This window comes from Notechis scutatus, chromosome Z (genome assembly GCF_049901735.1).
Source record: "Notechis scutatus isolate UNSWTSFEM ecotype Mainland chromosome Z, rNotScu1.2, whole genome shotgun sequence".
In the NCBI taxonomy this organism is placed as follows: Eukaryota; Metazoa; Chordata; class Lepidosauria; order Squamata; family Elapidae; genus Notechis; species Notechis scutatus.
In genome coordinates, this window is record NC_142025.1 from 82,679,592 (window position 1) to 82,700,777 (window position 21,186).

Here is a 21,186-nt window from a genome sequence, read left to right on the forward strand (position 1 = left end):
TAAAAATATAGGGAGTTTAGACCAATTTTGTTCTGAAAGTATCTCCAAAAAGATCTAGTTTCTTTTTACACTACCTGACTATATTAAATGTAATATGTTATTTTGCTTTTTAGACAACAGTGATAATTTTTTTCAAAAGAATGCAGATTTTCTTATTGTGTCTTATAGTTGTAGTTTCTAGTTTTAATACTAGAAATTACAATTATATGGAGGTGGGAAGGAGAAATTAAAAGATATTAAACATTAAAAATAAACTACCTAGGCTACTGAAGAGTTTAAATCCAATGAACACTAAGACTTGACATCATCCAAATTTCCACTTTATCACAATATTTGAAGATGATAAAGTAGGCAGAGAGAAATGAAATGGTAATTACACTCATGCCCTGATCACTTCCCATTTGACTACTGAAACTTACTCTACACATGGCAACCTTTGAAAAGTATCTGGAAGCTTCAAAAGGCTCAAAATGCAACAGCCCACATGGTTTTGTGCAGGTCTAGATGTGCACATGTGTCACCTCCCTGCAGGAGCTGCATTGGCTGTGCATTTGCTTCCAGGACCAATTAAAGGTGTTGGTTGTCACTTTTAAAGCCAGAAATGGCTTGGGACCAGGTTATTTGAAGGGCCATCTTTTCCACGTCACATCTACCTGACTGGCAGGCAAAAAATGTTATGAGTCCTCTCTCCTAAGTGGGTTCATCTAGTAGGACCAAGAAGGGCTGCAGCTGTGGAAGTGGTCAGTAGTTATTAAATATCTCAGGGGGCAGATAACTAACAATCTGACTTGGTCTCTTCATACGTTATCTTCAGTGAAGCGTGCAAGCCAGTGTTGCATTTCCTGCACTGGATGAGGAGAGCACATCTTTGTCCTTCTCTCCTGGCCATTTTTTACAGGACAGCTGAGAAGATTATAGTAAGCTCGCTTCCTGTTATTCAGGATACTGCTTATAAGCACTATATATGCTTAGAGCTCAAAGCATTGTTAGAAACCCCACACACGCACTTCACAGTCTGTTTCTGTCACTCCCCTCTGGGAAGAGATTTCAAAGCATCTATAGTAGGACTACTAAATTCTGTAACAGCTTTTTTCCCTTATAATATAATATTATAATATTATATATTATAATATTATAATATCCACCTTGTAAACTCGCAAGATTCTTTTTTTCATCATGTATATGTATACATTTGAACTAGACTGTAACGTTTCTCTGTGTCATATGTGTGTGTGTATGTGGGTATATGCATAATAGTTCTTTTGAGAGCTGAATGCAATGAAATTTCATTTTAATGTTTGCTGATTAGCATACATTTAAAGTGAAAATAAAGTTTCCATCCTATCCTATGATGACTCCCACTCTGTAGATCATCCCCAAGGAAATAGGATTGATCCCCACTTTGAAACTCTTTCACAAGACCCTAAAAACCTGGTTTTACCAACAGGCCTGGGGACCCTAGAGGGGGATGGAGCTCATCAAATGGCTTGATTGATGTTGTTGCCAGAGGACTGGGGTTTATTGCTTTTTATTGTTTTTACACTGGATTTTAATTTTTCTAAGTTGCTCAGATTCACCAAGACTGGGTTGGGCAACAATATAAATTTTAAAAAAATACAAAATAAAGTATATAAAATAACCCCATGATAAATCACAGTTCCCAAATCTCCCTTACTAGGAGGATCACATAACATGAACATTAAGGTTAAAATTAGTGTAATGTTATAACTGAGTGTTTGTTCAGGCTTGATTTGGTTTGGAAGCTGAACAGGACTTGGATTTGGATGGAAATTGTGAAAGGAATATCAGGACTATGGAAAAAAGAAAAAGCAACTAGGAAGAAGACGATATAAATCATTTTCATTGCTGCCATGAATCAACAAGAAGGGAACTTAACTTGAAATTCAGATACTGTACAATCCTATATATTATTTTAGTCTGCTGTGGAAATGATACCATATAAGCCACAATATCATTTGTTTCTTTGAGAGCAATATATAGGTAGTCCTTGGTTAAGAACAATTCATTCAGTGACTGCTTAAAATTATGGTGGTGCTAAACAAATATTTGCCACTGGTCCTGAAGTTACAGCCATTGCAGCCACCACCACTAGTCATGTGATCAAAGTTTGGGATCTTGGTAGCCTGACTGCAGTCACAACCACAGGGGAGCTTCAACTCCCTTCACCTGCTTTTATTTCCCCACCCCCACCCCCAATCTCTTGCCCTCTGCTACACAGCAGTACATGCCAGTAAATGCCCAAGGTCTTGAATAGTCTCAGCCAGCTGCCACTGCCCTCAGGCATCTACCTCAGCCCAAGGGCTGCCACTGCTGCTAGCCACTCCATTACCACAGTGTAAAGGCCCCTCTGCCGCAACCATCTTGCGCTCTATCAGTCCTTCCTGGATTATGTAAACATGGCAATACTGCTTCATTAAAGATTTTAAGATTCTTGAATAATATTCATATGATGAATCAACCAAGCTACTTTTTGATATATATTAATTTCTCCACTTTTCCACTTCTACTTTATTAGTGCATTTTGCTCTAGTATTTTTACCTGGATACTGGTTTTCTGTTGGTGATGATCTAGTCACATAATTAATATAAAATTCTGCAGCTTTATTCAGATACTTGTATAACAGGGTGGAAGGAAGTCGCACATCAGGGTTGTTAATTATTAAGGGCAGAACATCACAAACTAAAAATGATAATGAAATCAAATTAAATTTGTCAGTTTCCTGCATCATGTCATTATATAACAAAGTGATATCTATATTCTTTAAGCAAGGTATTTGCAAATCATTTAAAATAAAGTCCTACTAACAATAGTTAAAACAAATAGCTTACTTAAATTAAGCAACAAATGGACACTCTCTTCCTTAGGAAGAAGAAAATTGTATTTCAGATGTTCTCTTTCTGAAATGTTCAATTATGTTTGAAATTAGCCATCCAGAATCATTGGGAGTGGAGTGGTTTACAATGTCAATAAATCAATCAATTACATTTTTAACATTACTGATAGTCTTAAACTTACAACAGCAATTGGCCTGGAATTTCTGTTGTTAAATAATGAGGTTATATAGCAAAATCACATTGCTTAGCAACAGCAATCCCTAAAATCCCAATATTATATATCATTATCATATTATATAATAACCAAATCCCACGATCATTAGGTGAGGCTACTGGCTCCCCATTAACAAAGTTACTGAAGAAGCCAGAAGGAAATTGCAACCCCCAGGCCTGCAGGCAAGTGGAGGAAGGGGAGAAAGATTGGGCAGGAATGGATTGGGGAGGGCACACAAGAGCAAGGGAGAATCAAAGTGTGTAAGGATGTACAAGAAGCATGGTGCAGATCAGGGTGGGTGCGAGGGGATGTGTGAAAGTACAGGTTAGAGGGAAAGTATGCAAAAGGCACAATGCTAGTCAGAAAGCATATGATTATTTGTGAGAAGTGCAGCATGATACGTGAGGGTGCAAGGGAGTGCACAACAGGCACAGCATGGGTTGGGGAGAGTATGCAAAAGGCATGGCCCAGGTCAGGTATGAGGGGTGAGTGAGAGCACAGAAGGGCTATGGTAGGTGAGTGGGTGGAGAAGATTTACTCCAACAATTTGTGGTCCTCCTTGCTGGCTTCCTCACTGATTTTCTATAAGTGCAAATGGGTTGCCAAACTCTCAGAGCACAATCACGTGACCATTAGAAATGCTGGGACAACCAGAATGCCAATGACCAGTCATTACACCATTTGTTCAGTGCTGTCATAATGTGAGCTGCTGAATAAACATTATAAATTAAGGACTACCTGTAGAATTTTGTTCAACTTTTTTTTTTAACTACAAATATATTGGGATGATTATTCCCTGTTCCCAAAGAGGTCATAATACAAAAAAGAGTAGAGGAGCTTCAAATATAAAAAATGAATTAAAAGTGCCCTTATTATTCCCTATTTCCCAAATGTGATTCTAAATATTTAAATAATATTCATCACACCCATTTTACTTTTTATTCCAACTGCACTGTCAGTTGATAAACCAAAGCAAAAAGATGACATCCATGATTGATAATTTACTCACACAACTCATATACAAGCAAATATTTTAAAGATTTCAGAACTATGATTATCACAACCTTCAATATATAAAACAGTACAATATCTTGTAGTTTTGGAACAAAATTGTATTCTTACCAAATAATTTTCTAAAACAATTAACAGGTGATTCTTGATCTTCAATATTTTCTGCTTCTAACAATGTTTCCCCAAGGCCCACCTTTGCAAAATTTAAAGAAAATCAAATTTGTTTCTTCTTCCTTATACATTTTTTCAGATTGTTTGTAACATATTGCATAAATAAAGCTGATGATTCTTTCCTCAATACTTCAAAACCTATAGCTATTTAACATGCTATGGCCAGCGCAATCAAAAATACAGGTAGTCTTCAATTATGACAATTGGGATCAGAATTTTGGTTGCAAAGAAAGGCAACTGTTAAATAAGTTATGCCTAATTATATGAGTTTTGCCATGGTTGTTAAGTGAATCACCTTAGTTATTAAGTGAATTCTGTGGTCGTTAAGTGAATCCAGCTTCCTCTATTGACTTTGCTTGTCTGAGATTATCCTGGAAGATCACAAATGGTGATCACGTGGCCTCAGGCCACTGCAACCATCACAAATTCATGCCAGTTGCCAAGCAATTGGATATCAATCGTGTAACCTTGGAAATGCTGCAAAAACTATTTAATCACTTTTTTCAGTGCTATTGTGACTTTCAATGGTTGTAAGCCAAGGACTACCTGTATCTGTTTAAATAAGTTGAGGGCTTCTTACTTTCGAAGTAAAAAGGAAGGAATATGCACACAAAACTATATTATCATCTCAATTAAGCTTTTGGACAATAACATTTTATTAGGAAATAGGCCAAACTTCATGCTCCCAATATTGGTTATTGCTGCTAGAAATTGCCCCTTTTCTCCATCCTATCAATCTGTACTTTTATCGATCAAGTTGATTTAAATACATACATTTGTTTTGTGAAGCTTTACAATATTTTAAAGAATATGTAAGTATTTAGCATATAATCTTCATCCTCTTACCCCATGCTGAACCACAGTCTCAGGAAAACGCCGTAAAAGCAAAAGTAACATTTCTGCCCGTTCTAAAGTATTGAAGCACTGGTCTGTAGCTTTTAATAACATTTCACATTGAACTCGGCCAGGAAGAGTTTCAAATAAACCTAAACGAGAGTAATATTGAACTAATGTTTTTAAATGGTAGGATACAGGTAAAAATTGAAACTGAAAGTATGGTGTGAACACAGGAGAAAAAAAAGACATAAAAATTTGAGGAAGAGCTTAGACACATTAGCTCAAGTATTTTGTTTCTTCTAAGAGAAATGTACTTTTTCCAGATTTATTTATGTATTTATCATATTTATAGCTGCCCATCTTGCAGAAAAATGGCAAATAATAAAAATTGTAAAATTAAAATATTAAAACACATAAAAAATTTAAATATATCAGCAACATTATAGAACAAGATAGTAGAAAAAAATATGTAATGCAGCCATCTAATTAGATCACCATTTCTTTTTGATACCTAAGCTCCTGAGAGAGCCATGTTTTCAGGGACTTCCAGAAGATTATCAAGGATAGAGCCAATGTCACCTGGTGGGAGGGGAATAATGTTCCATAGGGCAGGCACCAGGGTAGAAAAAGCCAGTCTCCTGGGTACCACCAGATGAAACTCTTTTCTAGATGATATTCACAGCATATCTCTTCTGACCGACTTGATGGAATGGGCAAATGTAATCAGGTAGGGAAAATCCCTCAAATAATAATAGGAAGGGATTTAAAAGTCAAAAACAGCACCTTAAACTAGATCCAGAAGCAAATTGGCAACCAATATAGCTTGCAGAGCAGACGTGCAATGTGTGCCATTCACTGCAGCATTTTGCACCAGTTGAATCTTCTGGATAGTCTTCAAAAGCCATTCCTACTACACAGTATATCCACATCAGTTTACCCAAAAGGTAACCAAAGCATGAATGAATGTAGAGCAGGGTGTCAAACTCAAGGCCTGGGGGCTGGATCCGGCCCACTGGGTGCTTAGATCCTAAAAACAACAAAGGACTGGCCTGCGGTGCCTCTGCCAGTAAAAATGGAACTCCTGACCTCCATTCTCATTGGCAGAGGATTGCAGGAGGCTATCGCAGCCAAAAATGGAGTTTGGGAGTCCGTTTTCTCTGGCAGAGCGCTAGGGCTACCACAGATGCCCCCAAAATGAGTGACATCAAGCTGGCCACACCCATCCTGGCCACACTCACTCCAGGCCCCCAAGGTCAAACACAACCCTGATGTGGCCCTCAATGAAATTGAGTTTTACTAAATTCATAATTTTAAATCCCGCAGACCACTAATATGATCTGCCTAATGACTGGCTGGGTAGGCGTGGCTAGGTGGTCATGTGACTGGGTGGACGTGGCCAACTTAATGTCACTTAGATCGAGTGATGTCTTGCCAGCCTCTACATAAGCTTTGCAAGCAGAGAGAAGACCTGCGGGAGTGCAGGGCCTGGAGGCTCAGCGGGCTGAGATGGGCAGCCAGTTTCAGGCCATGATGCAGTCCCGCTAAAACGAGGCCCTCTGGCTCTTCGCCACCAGCAGCACTTCCCTACAACCTTCGCCCAAACCCTCACACCAGGAGGCTGAAGCAGACTTCAAGTTGGAATTTCTGCCACCCTCCGACCCTCACAAAAGGGGGAGACTCTCTGCAGCAACACAAATGTCCATTGCACGTATCTGGCCCAGAGGCTGTAGTTTGAGGACCCCTGATTTAGTGCAATATAAAAAATACAAATAACTTTTCTGTGGACCATCAAAATTTTCTCGCGGACCCCCAGTGGTCTACTGACCAACAGTTGGTGACCGCTGGGTTAGACAGTATCACCATCAGATGGATTTGTAACTGGCTGACCAATTGCACTCAACATGTAATCCTCAATGGAACCACATTTACATGGAGGGGAATATGTAGTGGCCTACTCCAAGGCTCTATTTTAGGCCCGGTACTCTTCATCAATGATTTGGATGAGCAGATAGAGAAGAACTCATCAAATTTGCAGACGACACTAAGCTGGCAGGAATAGCCAACACTGCAAAAGATAGACTTAAGATACAGAAGGATCTTGACAGACTTGAACATTGAGCACCATCTAACAAAATGAAATTCAATGGTGAAAAAAGTAAGTCTCTACATTTAGGCAAGAAACACCAAATGCACAGGTAAAGTATAGGTGGTACCACACTCAACAGTAGTAACTACGAGAGGGATCTTGGAATCCTAGTGAACATCCATTTAAATATGAGCCAACAGTGTGTTGCAGCTGCCAAAAATGCCAACACAGTTCTAGGCTGCATTAACAGAGGGACTGACTTATGTGAAGTATTCATACCACTTTATAATACCATAGTAAGACCACACTTGGAATACTGCAGCCAATTTTGGCTGCTGTGATATAAAAAAGATGTTGAGACTTTTTATAAAGAGTGCAGAGAAGAGCTTCAAAGATGATTAGGGGACTGAAGGCCCCTAATATAAAGAACGGTTGCTGGAACTGAGTATGGCCAGTTTAATGAAATGAAGGACTAGGGGTTACATGGAAGCTGTGTTCCAATATCTCAGGAGTTGCCACAAAGAAGAGGGAGTCAAAGTATTCTCCAAAGTACCCGGGACAGGACAAGAAGCAATGGATGGAAACTAAACAAGGAAAGAAACAACATAGAAGAAATTTCCTGACAGTTAGAACAATTAATCAGTGGAACAACTTGCCTCCAAAAGTTGTGAATGCTCCAACACTGAAAATTTTAAAGAAGAGATTGGACAAACATTTGTCTGAAATAGTATAGGGTTTCCTGCCTGAGCAGGGGGTTGGACTAGAAGACCCCCAAGGTCCCTTCCAACTCTGTTATTCTATTCCATTCCATCCCATCCCTTCCCATCATATTGGGTAGTGCAATTTAGAAGGAAAGCTACCATCACCTTCCTCAAAGCTTCCTACAAATCATTAAAACACCAGTAAACACTATTCTCCAAGGAATTTAGAATAAATTTATACCTTTTAAAAATTCTGTTTGCTTATCCTGTGCATCATTACGAAGTGCTGATGTGATAATACTAATCTCCCGCCATACCACTGGTTGCTCTGGAAAATTTACAAACCTGAAATAAAGAATAGGGGAGGAGAGAAATTTCTATTTGAAATCACTAAGAACAGATGAAATTTCATTATGAAAAACATGCTATTAAGGTGCAAAGGTTTTGCCAAACTGTTCATATTAACAGCATATAAGTTATACTAAGGAACAGCAAAAAAAAAATTATTCAAAGCATCAATGCTCAAAAGCCAACAAGTAAAAGAAAAAGGACAATATGAAGATGACACAATTCATTGGTTAAGGATAAAAGGTGGGGGAGGGGGATTAGAAACTGTAAGTTTGCAGCACATTCAACCAGCACACAAGTAAATAATTCTGCAGAACTCATCCATATAAGAAAAAATTCTTTATATACAATACCATCCAGCAGAAGTCAGCATACAAAATCAGGAACACAGAAGCAATATTCATAGAAGCAAATCATTATAGAGTTGAGAGATGCAGAGGTCCAGCTTACAGAGGACAAACCAACTCTTATATACAGTTCTGCAAGTCAAAGCCATGCCCAGATTCCAAACTGTCTCTTATGGCCCCATACAAACAAATACTATGTTTCAGTTTCCAAACAGTCCCCATTGGCTCAACTGTTGCCATGTCTATTCCAATTCATGAACTATACTGACAAAAACAAAATAGCTTTTGACTTTTTTAATACTGCCGGTGCCTCATGGATTAATCCGTGCGCATCCTTCCACCCCCTCCCAAGCTCCTTATGGTCTCTCCGCACTGCCTGACAACCCTGGGAAGTTGGCACGGGTGTGCCTGTGTGAGCCGGGTGGCCAATGGACCGTTCCAGCACTGGGGAAAGAACCGAGTTGCACAGCTTGGGGAGAGTGCCGACCCAGCTGCTGAACCTGGGGCCCGCCAGCCGCTGCTATGCTGGAACTCCACAGTGCACTTAGCAGCTGGGCTAGGTCAGCAGCGAAGTTGCAAGGGCACCATGTTCCCAGCGGGGCTTTGGGTTTGCATTTGGGCTTGTCGGGATCTTGCTTCTCCACCAGAGCCAGGACTTGGGGAACTCTTGTCCGGCAGGCTGCAGAGCGCTCCAACTCTGGGTTGCCAAGTGAGGGATGCCTGAACTGTGCGTTGCAAAGCGGGGATCGTCTGCAGTCAGGAGCGCCTGGCCAGCTCCTGCCACTGCTGGGGGGAGAGGCGGTGGTGGTTCTCACACTGCCCCAGGAGGGTTGGAGGAGAGCGCAGCTCCTCATGCATGGAGACACCGCCGAGGGCCTGGCTCGCCAGTGGTGGAGCGGCTGTGGCGGCTGGCCGGTCACTCCTGCTCCTCGCCCTGCAGAAATGGCGTGATCAGAGGGCTGCATTCTTCCTGGCCCCGACCAAGCCTTTGGTGTCTCAGCAACGGGAGGCGTGCACCGCCTCCTTGGCATCCCCGCTGCACATATAGCTGAGATGACAGGAGGGCATTGATTTCCTTTTTATCCTTTTTACGCACCTGTTTCAGGAGGAACTTTTGTCAGGCGCCAGGGAAAGAGGTGCACCGCCTGGGAAGCGGTCGCACTCCTTTGGCAGAAGTGGTGCGGGGCTGCACTGGCTTGTTCTCTGTGGCAGGCTGGGGGGTGCTTCATTGGCACTCTTCTGGTTTCCAGCGCGCACATGCGCACTGGCCAGCTGGTCTTTGTGCCAACTATTCAGTATTCCATTACTTAACGTTGTTCTTCTGTCTTTAAAGCTAGTTCCATTTAGCCATCTAGTTAACAATTCTATTACCTATTTTTTCAGAGCACCAGAAACCGGAAGACCAGTTGGGCAGGGCGCATGCTAGAAACCAAGTGCTCTTCTGGTTTCCGGCACGTAGTGCCAAAAAGGTTTGCGAACACTGACCTATAGCATGATATAATCATTTAAACAGTTTCTTCTAAGAATTTTTTTGCTTAATGTATACAATTTCAGCTTACTGCCATAAAATGGAACAAGACACTTCTTTGCTAGCACAAATTTTTGTATTGAACAATCGTAATAAAAAAGCTAAGACTTTTTTTTTCTATGAAAGCTCTCTTTCAAAAAGGTCAGCCCAGAAGCTTCTATGACTTAAAAAAGGGTTCTAAGAAACTATTCAGTATTCCTTTACTTAACACTGTTCTTCTGTCTTTAAAGCTAGTTCCATTTAGCCATCTAGTTAACAATTCTATTACCTATTTTTTCAGAGCCATCTAAGCATCAAAATATATTAATAAATTCCATACATTATACAGTATGAGAAAAAATGTTTTATCTATTCTGAATTTATGGTTCATAGATATTGTGATAAATTCTATCCATGCCATATATATGTTAATTATTTTTCCCAAGCCAAAGCAGGAAACATACTTTGGATCCAACCTGTTATACCTATCAGAGATAGCTAAAAGAAAGCTTGCCTGTTTCTGGTGGCTACTGAGTGGTCCTAGGAATCTGGTATTGCATGGGTGCTGTGAGAAACATGGATAAAACAAGACTTCCAACAGATACTAGTACGCACATGCTGAATCCAAAGCACTTTTCCCATTTTGAATCTATCTGCACACCTTTCATTTCCACACCTCCATAAACTTAGCTGTCTTTCTTCAAAAATAAATCTTTCATTACCTTGATTGTCCATCTTACCAGATTAATTTATTACAGGTAGTCTTTACTTAACATCAAATCATTGTGACCATTTGAAGTTATGGTGGCATTGAAATATTGGACTTATAACTAGTCCTTGAACTTACAACCAATGCACCCTTGTGGTCACATAATAAAAATTCATGCTAGCCCATATTTACAATCGTTTCCCCCCATCATTGACCTTCATCATCTTTGCTTGCCTCCTCTAAGTCTCAGTGGCTTCTTCCTTTCTGGCTATCCATGCATCCACCCACAGCCTTTTTATGCCACATTGCCTCCCTGGTACATTTGGTCTCTATTACTTTCACAGAATATTTATTTTTATTTTGTGTATCAATATTTTTTGCCCATTGTCCACCCCACTCACAGAGTGACTCTAAGTGCAAATAAATCCCAGAGAATGCAGATCTGCCCATAAAGAATATGGGCAGATCTATTATAAAATAAATAGATCTGCCCATATTCTTTATGGGCAGATCTGCATTCTCTGGGAAAACTCTGTGAAATTTTTTACTATTCCTCTTTCAAAGAACTGGGACATATTAGGCACATGTCTCCTTGGCAACTCTAAGACTTGTGAACTTCAATTCCCAGAATTCCTCAACCAGCCATGCTGCGGAATTCTGGGAGTTGAAGTGCACAATTCGTAAAGTTGCCAAGGTTGGAGACCCCTGCAGTATGGAATATGTGATTATGTACCTCAGGTTTCAAAGGTTGAAATATAACTCATACAGATATTTAAAATGTTTTATTCATCTCACTAGATTCCTGTTTATTGGCATCCATAAAGTATTTTTCCTCAAAAACCATAACTTGATTGTAATTACAGGTAATCAACCTACAACAGTTCATTTAGTGACAGTTCAAAATTACAAAGGCACTGAAAAAATTGACTTATGATCATTTTTCATGCTTACCATCATGTGGTCAAAATTCAGACAGTTAGCAATTGACTCATATTTATAACAGTTGCAATCTGCCAGAATCATGTGATCCTTTTTTGTGACCTTCTGACAAACAAAGTCAATGGAGAAGCCAGATTCTCTTAATAAGCAAGTTACTAACTTAACAACTTATCAACTGCAATGTTTACTTAACAACTGTAGCAAGAAAAGTTATAAAATGGGGCAAAACTCACTTAATGTCTCATTTAGTAACATAAATTTTGGGCTCAATTGAGGTCATATGTCAAGGACCACATGTACCATAAAAGGCAATTGCACATAAAGCTATTCTCATATTGATTTAAATTTCAGAGAAGAGGACTTGGTCATCTGCAGGGAATACAATGTATCACATCTTATAAAATTGGTCAAATACAAATGAAAGAGTTTATCCCATCCATTCAACCCTTATTTGGGAAAAATCCAGTAAAATACATCTTACATGTCATATAACAATCTGCCTGCTGCTGCTGTTCGTTCTGCATTCTTCTCAATGGAGTACATCTCATACTATTAAACAAGAAACAAAAGTGTGAAGAGACAAAAACATTTCTACACTGAGCATCTTGGTATTGCATACTTTTCTATCTTACCATAGCTAAAATGAGAAAAAATGAAGAACATAACCATTAACACCAATACAGCCATTAATTCCATCATATTAAAATTATGGTATTCTACAAGTTCACTATAAAATTTTCTTCATTTCCCCAAAGTTTCTCAATTACTATGAATTGGGTCTAAACCACCTGTTTTATGAGATTACTGGAAAACATTAATTGAATAAAATAGGGTGGTCAAAAGTTGATGCTTGCAAATTTTATTATGAAAGCCTACCTCCTTTATATTATAATACTTTTTTTTCTTTCAAAATAAGTTTATGAAAGGCAACCCCTTATTTCACTACAATCTTTATGTATTAAATTCAGGTCATGGCTGTAAATATCTTCATTTTTATATGATTCTTGTAGCATTAGTTGTCTTAAATTCAGGTCATGGCTGTAAATATCTTCATTTTTATATGATTCTTGTAGCATTAGTTGTCAGGAGTGATGTTGCCCAGTTATTCTAGTGTATTCTTCTGGAACCTTAATCCTTTTCTGGCAAAGATCACAATCATTAGCTCTTGTTTAGATCACAATCCAAAAGAGTTTAACCTGTTCTCATTTGATTTTTTTTTTAATCTATTCTCCCTGAGGGAATACGTTTCAGCAGGAAAGTGACCTCAAAAACAATATATTATTTATATTATTATATTATATTATTAATTAGGAGACATCTCTATTATTGAAAGGGAGTGCAGGCCATTCCTTATGAATATGAATATCTAAAGGGGAGAGAGAGGACATACATTAGATTAGTCCATGCAGAGTGAAAGAAAGGAGACAAAATATTAAAGGGTCATCAGGATGACTACATCTTCCAGTTTACATTTTAATAATAATATGAATGAATTATTTTACAAGAGTTTAAAATCTACCTTCAATGTCTTTTAATCCTGAACTACAGAAGAACAGGAGAGGGGGCAACCAGTTGCTCTTCCTAGTGCAGGAAGCACGAATATTTAAATAATGAAAGCAATAATCTGACAATCCTTTTCCCCCCCAAAGATTCAAATCTGAAGGTGTATGAATTGTTTTTATTTCTACGAGAGGCAGATGAAAAAATACCAAATAATATTTTAAAAAATACAATCTTGGATTTCTCTACTAAAGTCTTTTAAAGGAAGCTTTTTTTTTTCAACATTATCCCTTCGCACAAGGAAAAGTGCCTCTCGTCAAAGGCAACAATGATGCTTGCCTCCAAATGGTAAAGGATAAAGTTCTCTGCAAAGCGGTGGTGCAGCTCGGCTGAAGCGAAGCACCAGAAAACAAGTAAAAAGGCGGCGTTCTGAACAATAAACTCACAACCAACCAACCTGAATGTTGAAGTCGGCAGGATAGAGGCTCCGCGCGGTGATAAGCCAAGCCTTGGCGGCCCACGGGTCTCCTTGGACTAGTTCCCGGGCGCGCTTCACCAAAAACTCACAATCCCCCAACGCCGACATCTTGCAGGCCTTTAAAACTGTGCGCATGCGTACGTACATATGGCCCAGTAAAAATCGAGAGTCTATTTCTTCCTTGACGAATGAAGTCGAAGAACAATTCTACGCATGCTCAATCTGAAGTTAAGCGGTCTTTTTTTATGGACGAAGTAAATGTCATTTGGGTTGAATATTGGATTTTCGTATCATAACCCTTTCAGGTTACTGTACTGTACTGTGTTTTCTTGTAATATATTTCGCACGCGGAGTGATACTATTTACTGCTGTTAGCTCTGAAGGTATTCCTTGGATTTTTGTAGCTAAATTGTAACCTCTCCATCGAGCACCATGCGCTTGGTTAAACTGTAGTTGAAGTTTTCGGGGGACTTTTAAAAAGTAAAATATTTATTAAAATAAGGAAAGATTAAAGAGTTGAGTTTGTGAATTTTCCACTAGTTTTTGGCAACACAGATAATCTGCTATCTAATCATAGCTTACATTGGCGTTCTAAACCTTTTCATTCTTATGTACTCATTTGCTACTTAGAATGTGTTTCCAAAACACGACGATAACTTTAAAGTAAACGCATTTCGTAACTATTTGTGGTCATACTATGTAACTGACAATTTACTGGCAATTTCTGTGTTTTAAATTAGGTAAGTACATTCAAAGTATCTTAACTTGCTTCAGAGAAAATCAGACTATTAGCAAGACATTACAGTAGTTATATTTTCTTCTGTTCATTTGTGATGTACGATGATCCAAAACAGGGTTGAGGATGCCTGTGAAGATCTAGTCCAGGGCTTCATGAACTGGAATGGAAAAATATTTTTACTAACCTAATAATTAAAATGTAACTTTTCATTCATTAATGATGTAGACAGTGAAATAATGTATGACCTCTAGACTCCAAAAATGTTTGTTAACCTTAATAAATTTCACTAACTAGAATTATCCTATACTAAAAAGATTATTACCGTTATTGGTCTAATGAGTTGATAAAGTTTATATAATCACTATATTATATACTTGTAATTTACAAATTTTTATAATTGTGTTTCAATTTTCTATTTCAATCTTTGTAATACAAATCCACATTTACAGTATGTATTTTATTTTATGCATCTTTTTTCCTTCCATTTTGTATTAACTAAATTCAAAAACAGTAAAAACACTACACTACAAAGAAGACAAATATGTTAAAGAAGAAACAAAAAGAACATATATTCTCAAACATACAGTATATAAGATTGCACTATGAATATTTCAATGGATGGTGTTAAGAATATAAGTCACCTAACAGGTATTTGGGTTAGAAATATATAAACCAGGATAAACATTTTAGTACTATATCTTTAAGAAAATGCAAAACTGTAATTAGGTGTGGTTTCTCAAATGACGATTAGATGGAGCCAGAAACCTGGTTTGTTTAGTCTGAGTCTCAGAAGAGAGTGTAAGTGTATTCTTCTGTTGGAAAGTATGTTGCTCCATTTTTCCTAATTGACTGATATTACTGGATTTGATGTAAGTCTGATACTGAACTGTTTTTGACACTGGAATTTGATATTTGGATTATCCCTGGATTGAAAAACTGACTGATTTACCTGTGAATGACTTTTGGACTGCTTATCTTGAACTTTGCTTAAACATTTCTGGAAGTAAAAACCTACATTTACTGTACAGTGTATCTGTGTACTGTGTGTGTATTATTCAAACACTTATCTCAAATACGTCTCCCTGTATGCGCTCATTCTCCTAACGGGGAATTACCTCAACAGATGGAAGCCATAATTCATTATAATCAGCCATAGCTTATTTATATTGATAAATTATTGATTCATAAATTGCTGATAAACCAGTTCTGTAGATCATGGAATAGTTGAATTCTGAACAGCAAACTCAATAGTTGAAACCCAGGTTGTTTTTCCAATGCTGAACTTAAGTATAGGTAAAATCCACTTTTTTGTCCAGATATCATTTCCATGTAATAAAGATAAACTTCAAAATAATACGAATATCTAAAAATTGTGAATCTCAAAGTTAAGTTAATACATGTAATAACTTCTTTCTCAAGTAGAATAATTGTTGAACACTGCAGAGACACGTATTTAAATAAAGCATTAATTTCAATGCATCTCCATCATAATATAACTGATTTACCAGCAATCTAGGACTTTTCTATATAAATGTGGTGAAGTTATTTTTGAAGTATTTCTTATTGAAAAAGATATGATTTAAAATAATATGATCATATTTTTCATAGTTTCCCAAGCTTCTTAAGTTGTTTTCCCCTTTAGGATTTTCTTCCAAGGAATTCCAAGCTCTCTCTGAGATTATTAAAATCAGCTCTTTTAAAATCTAAGACTCTGGTATTATGTTCCATTGCTTGTGTTTGCATTATATTGAATTCCAATATGACATAGTCACTCTCACCCAAGGTTCCTGCATTTTCACTTCTTCTCTGTTCGTGAGAATTTAGTCCATTATGGCTGTCCCTCTATTTCCCTCTTTTACCTTTGGACAACAAAGTGATCAGGTAGGTTGGTCAATGTTGAGGTAATTCCTCGTTAGGAATATAAATCACCTAACAGTCAGGAACCTATTCGATTTGTCACTTGGTGCAGAATTAGTCTTCCAGTTGATGTCAGAGTAATTGGGGGCCCCCGTTGTAGTGTGTCTCCTATATATTTGTTAATTGGTTAGCAAACAATACATCTATTTTTTCTGTTTGGTTGGGTGGCTGTAGTATACACCTATGGCAATGTCATTCTTTTTTTATATATATTGAGCTATATGCATTCTGGGAGGTTTTCATCTTTGGTTTCATGCATTTCTATATCAATATAGTGGGTTTATTTACATATAGTACAATTCTACCTCCTCTTTTATGGGGTCTGGTTTTTTTTTTGTTTTTTTTTTGAACAGTTTATCCTTGTATCAGTATGTTCCAGTCATGGGTTTCATCCCAAGTATCAGTAATTGGAACTATATCATAACTACCATCATGTATTAATAATTTCACCCTGTTTGTTCCCCAAACTTTGAGCATTTGTATATAGATATTTGAGATCTCTGACTCTAGGTATGCTTCCTATGTTCCCTATTTGGTGTTTTAATTTATCTTCCTTCGCATTGCTACTTATCTCATTTGATTTATTTTGGATCAACAACAGCAGTCTTAACTCTAATTTAGACAGAGATAGTCTTGTCTCAATTTGCTCTGCTTCCTCTTATTGCTTGCTAATGTATATTTGGATGGATAATTCTCTATGGTCAGTTGGCCACAGTGTGTTGTTCTAGACAAGAGATATCAAGCTCAAAGCCAGTGGGCTGGATGTGGCCTGCAGAATGCTTAGAACTGGCCTGCAAGGCCACCCTGGAAACAACAAAGGACCGGCCTGCAGTGCCTCTGCCAGCCAAAATGGAGCTCTATTTTCATTGGCAGAGGGCTGCAGAAGGCTGTCACAGCCGAAAACGGAGCCTGTGAGGGCCGCACCCTCTGTTTTCACTGGCAGAGTTCTGGAGGAGGCAATTGCAGCCAAAAATGGAATCCAGGATGGCCTTGTGCTCCATTTTTGCTGGCAGAGGGCTGCAGGAGGCCGTCTCAGTTGAAAACTGAGTCCAGGAGGGACATATGCTCCATTTTGGCTGGTAGAGGGCTATATGAGGCCTTCGCAGCTGAAAACGGAGCCTGGGAGGGCCACACACTCCATTTTCTCTGGCAGAGGGCTGCAGGAGGCTATCTCAGCTGAAAACAGCCTGGGAGAGCCACATTCTCTGGTTTCGCTGGTAGAGTTCTAGCAGAACAAACTGCTAACAAAAGTGGCATTTGATCACAAGGCAAGGAGGCATCGAGATATGTTTTCCCTTTTACATTTGAGTATCCAAGAAGGGACAGGAAAGGAGAAAGAGAAAGAGGAAAGAAAAGGAAGAAGGGAAGATAGCAAGGAAGGAAAAAGAAGAAAAGGGGAAGGAAGAAAAGAGAATGAAGAGAAAAGGAAAAAAAGGAAAGGAAGGAAGGAAGGAAAGAAGAGATTATAATGAGAGGGAGGGAGATCTGAGGGAACTCCTGCCTTAGTACTTGGCCACCAACAGCCCTGCTGCCCTTTTGCCATCCTCTCCTCCTGATCTTTCCTGGTGTTCTCTCATTGTATCATCGAGGATGCTTTGGTTATGTTGGAAGAAATTTCCTGAGTTCATTCCCAACTGGAAAAAAAACCACAGATGCTGAAAAAAAAATGAATTCTGAAGCAGCTGCCAGAAAGTGGGATTCTTTAATGAAAGAAGGCTTTCTATTGTCAGCTCTGTTAGCAGGCTGCTCTGAGTTTTCTCTTTCAGCTGGTGATTCTTGGTTTTCTGAAAGGGGGAAGGGCTGGCTTGAGTTTCTTGGCACTGTTTTCCGAGGTTTCTGGTGCTGTGAGGTTTCTGGCACTGTCCTTTTGGAGTATACTTCCCACAGTTACAAAGCCAGGTCTCCTTGTGTGGAGAGGGAATGAGCCTTCCTCTGACCCACACACTTTGCCCTCCCACATACATCATGAGCAATCTGGCCAAGGAGAACGAGAACAGCAGCAGCAGCTTCGAGGAGGAGGTAAGTGCAGCCGGGCAGCCCCTTAGGGAAGCAGGCTGGGCTGGGTTGGGAGATCCTGGTGCCCTGGGAGTTCGAGGTCCGGGCTGGCCACTTGCCCTCTACTGCCTAGGGCTCTAGACAGCCTGTGACACCATCTAGGGGTCCTCAGTGTGGCCTGAGAGGAACAGTGATGTTCCTCTGGAGAATAAGGGCTTGACACTCTTCCCTGGTCTCGCCTTCCTCATCTGAAGACAATGGACTCCCCAGCCCCACCCAGGCCATCACAGATGGCCCTGACATAAATGATATCAAGCTGGCCACGCCTACCCTGGCCACGCCCACCAAGGTCAATCACAACCCTAATGCAGCCCTCAATGAAATTGAGTTTGACACCCCTGTTCTAGACTCTGTTTGGAGATAACTATGGTATACTAGCTCAAAAATAACCTGTAGTTTTGAAAGAAATAAATTATCAATGTGCTTTGTTCTGCCTAATTTTACATAAGGTATTTGACGTCCTTTTTATTTGGAAGCAAATATATTTGGGAGCTCTTTTTATTGTAATTTGAAAATTAACTATGCGCTTTTTTACAGCGTAAAAAGCAAATTTCTGTATTACTTAGCTTTATTTAGTATTGCTGATTGTCCTGAGAAGCACGCCTAGAAATTCAGAAATTTATAGAGCTACTGCTGAAAAAAGCACCATTAATCTGTGAAAAGAAAAAGCAAGGAGGGAGCAAACTTCCTTCCAGTCAGTGGAAAAAATATGTCAAATTCATATTGGAAAGATATCTTCAGCCAGGGCTGGACAGTTTAACAACTCAATTCCCTGTTCTGATTTGCACAGTGAACTCTTTGACGGTACAGAGAAATCCCTCTTCCCTCCCCCTTCTCATTTCCTTTGAAACTTGCCTGGGGCATTCGAAACTTGTGGGATTTTTCTCCCCCTTCTCTCCATCAGTAGCAGGTTTATGTGATAATGTTCTTTTTGACCATTTCATTCCATTAAGCTTTTTTTTTTTTCCTGTTTTCCCTGTTCTGAATTGGAAATAGGCTTTTTCACTGCAGATTCAGATCACTAACAGTCCTATGCCATAACATATATGACACTTTGCAACTTAGTGACAATTTAGCAGTACTCAAATAGTACAGTGAGAAATTGTCTTTAGTGTGGTTTAAAAAGAAAGATTTCCGTGATTTTCAGTGTGACTTACAGAAGATAATAAATTATCCTTATTTTGGAACAACATGGAACAAAGCCACAGCTTGTGAATTCTGGAAAATAGCATGGGCCAACACAGATGATTGTATTTGTGGTATCTGCTTGCAATTATGTAAGTAACTTAGAATTTAAATTAAAGTTAATTTTAATTCTTCTAGAAAATTTAGTATTTTTCATGTGTGCTGGTATGTATTTTGTTAACGAATATTACAGAAGATGAACATTTCTAACATTTTTCCTTTTTGGCTTCCTAATTAAAACAATGCCAAATTTTCCAATGCAGAAAAGATAATTCAGTTATAACTGAGGAGTATTTATTACCTTTTTAAAAATATCATTAAGTTAAAATCAACTAAATATTTTAAAGAAACCTGTATTTTAATTTAAGATCCTTTCAGAGAAATATGCAAGCTTATTCAGAACCAGGTTTCATGAATCCAGTGATTTTAGAACAGTTGCATTAAAACTTAATACGTTATAGTCTACACTACTGAAAGGACTTCAAATTGTGTAGGTTTTTAAAACCCATTGCAAATTGATCATACCTATTTGGTGAATGGAATTTGGAGATTGAAGAAGATAATCAATAAAAATATTTTCAATTTTCACCAATAAAATGCATTTTTACTAAGCATGCATAGCTGTTTCCAGTAGTATTGAAAATATAATGCATGACTTACAGAATGTTAAGAATTGGCTCATTATACCACCTCCGGTTTCCATAATTATGTACATGGTTTTGCATTTCAGCTGTTTATAATATGATTGATTTTATAGTTATGAGAGAAATATATTTAGATAACTGTGTTATCTCTGGTTTTGCAGAATAAAAACAAGTTTTCTTCATTTTATTGCTTGTTTGATGTAAGGGGAAAAATCTGGGTGAGGTGAGCATATAGCTAAAATATATAAGAGTAATGGGCTAAAATATATGTTGAGGTTTTATATAGAATGAATAACAATTTAGGTTTCACAAAGAATTAATGATTAGGTATATATACTTGATTTTAACCAAAATGCAACTGTACTTCTTGATTTTTTGGTTACAATCATATATTTCTTAACTATTACAGACTGATTCAACATAACACTGTGGACAGTACAAGTTCTCATAAGGATTTAACAGTGTTTTGCACAATTTGTATTTGATTCTTGATTTTAAATGTATATATAATTAAGAAGTTGGACTAGCACCAAGTTCTAGTTCACTTTTAACAGAAGTTCGCAGTGAAATCTTGGGGCAGTCACTCTGGATCCAACTTACTTCACAGGATATATATATTTTTGTGGAGAAAAGTAAAAAGAAGGGAGTGCTATCTATATCACCTTAAGCTCCTGAATGAAAAAGTGGAATAAAACAAATCTAACAGTGATTAAAATATCTGAAATATTAAAAAAATAAATGAGAGATAGTGTGATGTTAACATGTAAGTCTATGACAGCCTGGACCAAGGAAACACTGCCAGAAATCTTGTAGGGCTGCTGTGAAGATTATTCTATTCTAATGTAGTTTGTTCTGTTGTATAAAGTTGCTCAGATTTTTTTGGAATTGGAATGCAATTGTACAAGTTCTGTGTAAGTTACCTGAGGCATAGTCATACCCAGT

General features: G+C 38.2%; 2 protein-coding genes across 3 annotated transcripts in view; one reads left to right on the top strand and one right to left on the bottom strand.

Moving 5' to 3' along the window:
- Window positions 1-13,901, bottom strand: part of INTS10 (integrator complex subunit 10) — a 35,397-nt gene extending 21,496 nt beyond the window's left edge. The window contains exons 1-6 of the mRNA XM_026679898.2: window positions 13,684-13,901; window positions 12,208-12,275; window positions 8,118-8,221; window positions 5,099-5,238; window positions 4,193-4,274; window positions 2,561-2,701 (exon numbers count right to left, since the gene is read on the bottom strand). Of these exons, the coding sequence (XP_026535683.1) occupies window positions 2,561-2,701; window positions 4,193-4,274; window positions 5,099-5,238; window positions 8,118-8,221; window positions 12,208-12,275; window positions 13,684-13,851 (703 nt within the window). The 5' untranslated portion in view covers window positions 13,852-13,901. The remainder of the gene's footprint in view (window positions 1-2,560; window positions 2,702-4,192; window positions 4,275-5,098; window positions 5,239-8,117; window positions 8,222-12,207; window positions 12,276-13,683) is intronic.
- Window positions 13,902-13,941: 40 nt separating this feature from the next.
- CSGALNACT1 (chondroitin sulfate N-acetylgalactosaminyltransferase 1) overlaps window positions 13,942-21,186 on the top strand; it is a 46,116-nt gene continuing 38,871 nt past the window's right edge. The window contains exon 1 of one of the 2 annotated variants that reach the window (XM_087945840.1): window positions 13,942-14,087. The gene's annotated coding sequence lies outside the window, so the exon portion shown is untranslated. Of the gene's footprint in view, window positions 14,088-19,201; window positions 19,693-21,186 lie in introns of those variants that run through there. The other variant, XM_026679896.2, reaches the window with a different exon arrangement.